Source organism: Gobio gobio (assembly GCF_949357685.1).
Source record: "Gobio gobio genome assembly, chromosome: 4".
Taxonomy (NCBI): domain Eukaryota; kingdom Metazoa; phylum Chordata; class Actinopteri; order Cypriniformes; family Gobionidae; genus Gobio; species Gobio gobio.
The window spans coordinates 34154094-34162714 of record NC_137100.1 but is presented as its reverse complement, the minus strand read 5'-3'; the positions used below and the strand labels follow the sequence as shown (position 1 = coordinate 34162714).

At 34.8% G+C, this 8621-nt stretch overlaps 1 protein-coding gene across 5 annotated transcripts; it reads left to right on the top strand.

The window, feature by feature from the left end:
- The first annotated feature begins 944 nt into the window (after positions 1-944).
- On the top strand, positions 945-7347 carry LOC307124657 (annexin A3-like). Of its 5 annotated transcripts, none has more exons than XM_079814021.1 (14): positions 945-1088; positions 1430-1460; positions 1548-1595; positions 3710-3797; positions 4026-4120; positions 4206-4319; positions 4472-4562; positions 4647-4726; positions 4816-4872; positions 5732-5825; positions 5921-6016; positions 6118-6176; positions 6276-6398; positions 6794-7347. In XM_079814021.1, exons 2-14 carry the CDS (start codon positions 1446-1448, stop codon positions 6851-6853), a joined length of 1020 nt encoding a protein of 339 aa, XP_079670147.1. In that variant the 5' UTR covers positions 945-1088; positions 1430-1445; the 3' UTR covers positions 6854-7347. The 5 variants fall into 5 exon arrangements, 3 of the variants coding, with proteins under 3 accessions (XP_079670147.1, XP_079670148.1, XP_079670149.1); XR_013816284.1 differs by having other exon boundaries at positions 1012-1088; positions 6247-6398; positions 6794-7325; XM_079814023.1 differs by having other exon boundaries at positions 1025-1088; positions 1317-1460; positions 6794-7338.
- The last annotated feature ends 1274 nt before the right edge of the window (positions 7348-8621 follow it).

The following is an 8621-nucleotide window of genomic DNA, read 5'->3' as shown; positions in this document are numbered from 1 at the left end:
TTGTTTGCCTTTTGGATACCATGAAAATTAAACTTAATTAAAATAATTAAGAATTAAACTTGTGTATTGACCCGGAAGTATGCAAACGTCTTTTTGTTGGGTGCTGTTGCCATGGTGAATCGTAATTTCGGAGCTCCATTGATCGTGGCTTTTCATAGTTGGAGTGCATGAGCTTAACTCAGAGTCAGTCTACTCAGAGTTGATTGAACTACCTCAATTCAGCTGTTCTGAAACCCAAAACTCAGAGTTTCCCATCTCAGAGTAAGTCAACTCAGAGTTCAGGTTTAAACTCAGAGTTTGTTGAACCTCCTTTCTGAAACAGGCCCCAGATCGGCTCATCTGAACTTTCATCTCAAAGGCAGAGCAGGATACCCAGAACTCGGTTTACACCTACCAAATTTCTAGCCACTTGGGGACCATATACAGGCTAGGGGAACTCATATTCATTAAAAAAAAAAAAACTCATAAAGTGAAATTTTCATGTCATGGGACCTTTAAGTTGCACCCTCACCTTCAGTCTTTGTCTAGTTACTGTTATGTTAGAGTATGTTTCCCTGCCTTTCTGTTTGGAGAGCATCATTATGAAGTCAGCAGAGTGATTTAACAGACTGGAATGAAAGATTGAAATGCTGAAGGATGTATTATTTTACAAAACAATTAAATGTATTTCTAATACATGATTAATCTACTATAGTTATAACTTAATTTTACCCTTTTTTAATTATAACGGAGACATGAATTTGTGTGCAATAGTCTTATTCAGTGTCAACAATCTTGGCCCCACATGATTGTGTAACACTAAAAGCAATAATTTTAGTTGTTTGAATTCATAGTGTGTAAATTCTAATATGGCCTTGATGGGTGTTACATAAAATCACTGCAAAACAACAAGGAAATAAAAAAGTAAAAAAATGTCCTTCTTAATTAAATGGTACATTCGTAGCAGCTCGTTGGATATTAACGAAGGGAGAGGTTCAGTAAGAATGCCTTCTGTGTCGATGACATCATGTCACTCACGCCCTGAGGAAGAAGGTGGAGAAGTTAAACCAGACAGAGGGCCACGTTTAGAGTAGATTTGTATCGCAAAGGTAAGTGCAAACTTAATAAAAAGTAGACAAAAAATCGCAGGTATTACTTACAAAAATAAATCTTATTATAACTTAAATTCAGCTTTCGATAAACATTCGATGCCCATCAGACTGAGATAGCAACAGAATTGCGTTGATGTGATTGCTTTAGTCAGCCAGAATTTCTGACTCAGAAATCATGATAATTATGCTACGAGTTTTCTATCAAAGCTTATTTTTTCTGTGAAGTCTTTCAGATCTATTTCTGAAGGGAAGTCGTTACCTTTTTATGTAGAATATTTAAAAAGAAAGTGAAAAATAATGGATTCTGAACTGTAAATGTGAATTGTTCATCACACTAGAATAGCTACATCAAAAATGGCAGACTTGTGGGTAAGTGAAATCTTAAAGCTATATTCTCTCATGAAGGTGATGTTTAAGTAAAGAGTATGAATTGAAATTTAATTTCATATGTTACAGGAAGAATTGCAAAGTGTTGCGAATGCTGCTCCCGCTTGTAAAGCTGCGGTAAAAAAATAAATTAAAAAAATTATATATATATATATGGGTCATTCCACGAAATCGGTGCCTTTTGTGTCCCTAAGAAATAATCAGACATAGAATTATTATAACAACACATAAATTTGTGATTTAAAAACATAATAATACTATGTATTGTTTCCTCAATATTACATTAAATTAAAGTCAATTAAATATTATTTTAAGTAATTAAAATTGCTTCTAAGATGATAAGGGTAAGGCTTTTGCCATGTCCCTCGATATGATTGTTCTTTTTCAGCAGGACTTTTAATTTGCAAACTGAAGGCAAAATTATTCTAAAATCACATTTGCATATAGCTATAAGTATATTCTCATTGTTAAGCAGTGTTTGGGCATAAGTATACATAAGTATTTTTTAACATATAAATCATTTTATCGTTGTCCCTTGATTCCATGTCATTCCTGTTACCCTCACCAAAAAACCCTTTAAAATAATTGTACATTCCAGTGACATCACTTCCAGGAAGTTACATCATCTCTCATCATTATTCCAACAGTTAAAACACAAGTAATTTTCTCTCTCTCTTTTATAATGTTCTATTTTTGATGATTTATGAGGGTTGACTGAGGTGGGGACATCATGCAATGTCAAAACTGTTACCATTTTTTAAAGTATAAATTAAAATTATTATTTATTTAACATAATGAAATCAATATCTACAAGTAATATCGCTTCAAAGTTTACACCATGTGCTTTTGTGGTATTGACTGTTAGTTAGCAGTTAGCAAATTAGCTTGAATTTGTCAAACCTGTTACCGTCAGCCCTGTTACTTTTCTAGTAACAGGTTGTGACATTTGGGTAACAGGGATGACATGACATGTGTCACCTAAGCCACACTGTTTTTAAAGTTTATCTGTGTAAAATGCAAACATTTTTAAATGTCATCCTGCGTGTATTATTGAGCTAATGCCTATATTATTCAGAGTGGGTGGTATATGAGGATCAGTTACATTTTTAGTTAGAATTGTTGGTATTAGTATTATTGGTAATTAAAGTATTAACTGTTTAAATAGTTTTAACATTTGTGTGATGATTTAAATTTTATTTTATATTTGCACTTTAATGCACTTTTTCAGATGATAGTAGTATGCCATTAAGTGCAGCAGAAAAACAAATGATATTGGAAGAATGTTTGTAACCAAGCAGATCTCGCCCTCCATTGACTACCATAGTATTTTTTTCCTACTATGGTAGTCAATGGTAGTCAACATTTTAGATATCTTTGAAATGTAATGTGCTTCACTAATACAACTATGCCAAGTAAGTGCAAAAAATATAATGCAATTTAAAAAGTTTTAAATATTATGTAAACAAATTTGTGCAGTGTATGCTGAAGAATGTGTGTCCTGTCATCCCTGTTACTCTGGTCAGTCCTGTTACCATGATGTCAATCCTGTTACCGTCATTAATTTCATAAAAAATATTAAAATTATATTTGAAATGGCCTTCCCAGTTTTTCCATTGTAAACCTATAAACATTGTATTTTGAACAAAGCCCTTCTTTTAATATCTCTCTTGTAAAAATATATATTTTTCTTAATTGGCATGTGATCATCCTCTAAAATTAGTAAATTTTTGGTCATCTGAATGACAAATATAAGATTGAAAAAAATTATCCAAAATTTGAAACAATCCAACTGAAAAGAGGGACTAAAAAACTGCTCAAATACGTTAAAACTATAACATATTTCTAATTAAAACTATTGTATATAGTAACGCTTGTGTCTGTAACAGGGATGACAAAAATATCAAAACATGAGGTAGATAAATAGTCATAAAATAAAAAAATGCGTAGCCTGAGATGGCACAATAGAATTTATTGTCATTTTAAGCTGTCTTCATTTCATGGATATTTTTAAAACATAAATTAAACTTATTTTAGATTTTAAGTTGAAAAGGCACCGATTTCGTGGAATGACCCATATATATATATATATATATATATATATATATATATATATATATATATATATATATATATATATATATATATATATATATATATATATATATATATTCACACTTTTAAACATTGTTGTAATTATGTATTTATTATTGATTGGAATACTACTTCTTCAGCCAGGGGAGAGGGGTACCATTAAAGCCAAAGCTAACTTCAACGTCAGTGAAGATGTTGCAGCTCTTCGTAAAGCAATTGAAGGCATAGGTACATAAACTACATAGGCTACCTATAGTGCAATATATATAATTTAATATGTTTATTCATTATGTGTACATGAGTAAATATTTAGGGCCTTGTTGTCTTGTTGTTGTAATCGCTTAGATTGTATATTTTTGAGAATGAATGTGTTATACCTTAATATATATATATATATATATATATATATATATATATATATATCATCGCATCACTATTGATTATATATATAATCAGGTACAACCGAGAAGACGCTGATAGAGATACTGACCCAAAGGAGCAGCAGTCAAAAGCAGGCTATTTCAAAGGCATACCAAGAAACCACAAAGAGGGTAAAATCTGTGTACTTGCTCATAATTAATTGTATGTGTATGCATATGAAGAAAATCTTGTCTAATTTGTTTGTCTTGATCATAGATTCTTGTAAATGACTTAAAGGGTGACATCCGTGGCAGCTTTGAAAATGTGCTTGTTGCGCTTGCAAGACCTCCTGCAGTCAATGATTCTAAATGGATAATCAAAGCAATGAAGGTAAGTTATATTTCCCAGTTTTTCTTTTTGAATATTGATTTTTTATTTTTTTATTTTAGCTGTATCTTTGTGAACATATTTTGCTTGTTATTTACCAATGTTTGTAAATATTTGTCATTGTTCTCCTTATACATTCATGAATTGTTTTCCAGGGGGCTGGAACGGATGAAAGTATCCTGATAGAAATACTTTCCTCACGGACAAATAAACAAATCAAGGAGCTGTCTGCAGCATATGCTGAGGGTGAGATGAGGAATCTATTGTAGTAACAAAATATCTAAGTTTCAGAAATGTGTTATAATTGCTTCTCTTCCCGTTGCCCTATAGAAACAAAGAAAACACTGACACAGGACCTAAAGACTGAAGATACAGGACATTTTGGCAAAGCCCTCCTTTTGCTTGCTGAGGTGATTAAATACACATGAATAACAGTTTATTCTAATGAATGCAGCTGATACTCTGGAAATTAAAGATTTCATTTGTCTCTCATTGTAAGGGTGCGCGGGACGAGAGCACCAATGTGAATGCAGACCAGGCTAAAGTGGACGCAAAGGTAAAGAAATCTCAGAAAAATCAGATCATCCTTTTCAGAATACTTTTTCATTAGAATTTCATTGGGTAAATAATAATAAACGGAGCAATTCCAAGAGGGTCATCGCACCTTGGTGCTCGGGCCCTAAAAATCGGTCTGTGGCATGAAAATGTTTTTTGCTGAATCTTGTATAAGAATTTCTCAAGACAGGCTTGGTATATCAAGTCTTCATTTGTCTTGCTAATCACAATCACAAGATATATAAAAAAAATACGTCCCTGATTCTCTCACCATTTTGTCCTTATTTCTATAATTAGGCCCACCATGATGGACAGTGTCGTGGAAATTCTCAAAACAAATATCTAAATTCACCACAGGATCATTAATACTAACTCTAACACTATCACTGTTGTGGTCTTTTGAGTGTAGAATCCTTAGTATTTCTATTCCTCAGCTGCGCAGCATTTACCCGACGCGATTCCTAAGTTGCTCTTTGCAGAAATGAAGTTTTATTCCCGGCCGGGAGATCACTGGTCACAACATGTACATTTAAACCTTACAGTTGAGTGAAAATCAATGTCACTCAAGTGTCCTTCTCTGTGATTTGTTCTGGTGATTGGTTTGTAATGATCTAAGCTAATCATATGACAGTTCTATTGTTTTAAGCACTTTTTGGTCTACATGGTCTTTGACCTGAACATCCTTAGTCTGCGTTTTTCTGTAGTTTCATGTTAAATAACCCTTTGACCACTTCTGAGGCCATTATATCAAATATTTCTATCACAACAGCCAGCCAAAACTTGTTTACCTATAGCAATGTTGAAGATTATGCTTACTATGATTAGATGTGAGTTTCTACATTTCTCCGTTTCCTCCATAGGCCCTCTATCAAGCAGGCGAGAAGAAACTGGGAACTGATGAGTCCAAGTTCATTGAGATCCTCTGTAAAAGGAGCATCCCTCACCTGAGACAAAGTAACAACATAATCATCCATATAAACACAAGCGTTTTTAATAAGAACTGAAATGGCAGGTGTGTTTTAAATATAACTTGACATGTCCGGTTGCAGCAATATTGGAATATAAAAACGTCAGTGGCAAGACTTTGCAGAAGAGTATCGAGAAGGAAATGTCTGGAAACCTGGAGAAGCTGCTGGTTGACATTGGTATATTTTTTAATTATGAATTTAGAATGCAAATACACAAAAAGTTTAAAAAAAATTACATTTTACCTCTACTCATTTGTAATCAAATACACTTCTTATAGTAAAGTGTGTGATGAGTACTCCTGCATACTTTGCTGAAAAACTCTACAAAAGCTTGAAGGTACTGCAAGAAACACATTATTCTCTATCATTGTGCGTTTGTACGACACTGATGTTTGAATAAAAAATAGGATTTTTTTATATATTTGTGAACCTGCAGGGAGCAGGTACAGATGAAACCACTTTGACCAGAGTAATGGTCAGCCGTGGAGAGATCGACATGCTGGACATCAGAGCTGAATACAAGAATCTCTATAAGTGTTCACTCCACAAGGAAATAAATGTACGTATTCTCTGCTGATATAAATACACAGGTTCAGGTCATCTTCCATCTTTCTTTGAATTATGCTTGAGCCCAATAGTACCTGACCTCCTGATCCTCAGGTTTATTTGTTTAATCATGCTCTCAAGGGATCCTAAAATTCATTAATGATATATTATCACTAGAAAGGTTCACAAGCACATGAACAAGTGGAGGCTTTAAGTCACAGTCAGTTCCTCACATCTGACAATGACCACAAGATTCATTTCTCATCTGTGTCACTGTTGTCCTCTTTCTGTGATACTATTCCATGCAAATGGAACTCATGCATTGTTGATGACTGAGAGTTTGTATCTGATGTAGTGGTACAGGCCGTCCTAATTGACTGTGGGTGACTTTGCTCTCCTTCATTTCAGTCGGATGTGTCTGGCAGCTATGGTGACTGTCTGAAGATGATTTGTGGAGGAGAAGACTAACTCAGAAATACATAGTGAAGCATTTGTTAGTTTGTGTAAACCTTCTGTACTTGCAGACAAGAAACCAAGTGTTTCGATTAGCTGTATAATTATATAGATAATAGATTTGATAACCACTATTGATTTGCTGTCAGTCTGCTGACTACATTTAAATGCTGTATCATCTATTATTTTACAACACTGGACAACAAAATGTATTTTTGTTTTATATGACTGCTGTCTGTACTGATATAACCAAACACTACCAAAAATGTTCACGTTTTTTTATTTTATTTTAAGATTATTCATCTCCCTCTGTTTCTTTCTCTGCTTTGTAATTTTGTTTTGTCCATTACTAAGTGTCTAAGTGAGTGCCTATCAGATAAAGGAAAGTTTTGTAGATGTCAGTTTTTGGTGCTATCATTTATGGTGAAATAATCAACATGATGCCTGTACTAGTGCCTTTTTAGCAATAAAATAAATGAATAAACTGAAAATTGTGTCACACTTTGCTTAAATATATTATTATTATTGAATCTGTCATCAATTTTAATTTTAGGAGAATTTGTGTAAGTTTATGCTATATACAGGATACTGCCAAAAGTATTGGGACACCCCTCCAAATCATTGAATTCAGGTGTTCCAATTACTTCCATGCCATAAGGTGTTTAAAATCAATCATTTAGGTATGCAGACGCCTCTACAAACATTTGTAAAATGTTCTCTCAGGAGCTCAGTGAATTCAAGCGTTGTACCGTGATAGGTTGCCACCTGTGCAATAAGTCCATTCGTGAAATTTCCTCACTACTAAATATTCCACGGTCAACTGTTAGTGGTATTATAACAAAGTGGAAGCAATTGGGAACAACAGTAACTCGGCCACAAAGTGGTAGGCCACGTAAAATCACAGAGGGGGGTCAGCGCATTTCTGCAGAGTCAACAGCTACAGACCTCCAAACTTTGTGTGGCCTTCAGATTAGTTCAAGAATCGTAGAGAGCTTCATGAAATGGTTCACTTTCATCATCTCGTGTTCGAGATCCACCGATGGGAAGGGCATCCGTACCTGACCTCTGCAGAAGCATCCAATTGCACCAAGTCTGACAAGACAGGCAGGAGCGCGCAGCCAATGCCCGGTAAGGCCCCGGCCCTTACCTGCGGGCATAGCCTGCACGCGCTACTGTACTCCAGTTGACATTCGCTTCTCGCGATCTCTGCACAGACACAGCTCGGTCGAATTTGCGCTGCTCACTTATTGTCTGCAGGAGGAAATATCCTCGGATCAGCCTCCGCCAGGTGTGATAGTTCCTATTTCTGCTAGTTCGCTGTGTCCGCTCTTGGAGCCGCCCGCGCTCTTACTCGTCGTCCTGTTCCACGGCTGCCGCCACAGACTTTTCTGAGTTTTTCCCCGTGTAGCGTCTTTGGGTTACATATATATTTAAATTAAAAATTAGCTCAATAGGGAATTGTGGGTATTAATATTTAGGGATTTATGATTAATCACAAAGGGTTATAATCTAATCACAAATCTCCAAAATTACCCAAAAGGGGAATACCTAACCCCTAAATTCTTAAATTCTTTATCCACTCACTAGGTCTATTCTTCCTACCCAATTTTCGGGAAGTTTATCCCTCTGGCCACAAAGGACAAACTTTCCGAGTTATGGCATTAATTAAAGCATTCAACAATGCTTATAAGAGCTCGTAGCTTAGATATGACATTAAAGGGACTCGTGTTCTGTGAGCAAAACAATGACAATCAAAACGTGGATATCATGGTTTTAATAAAGA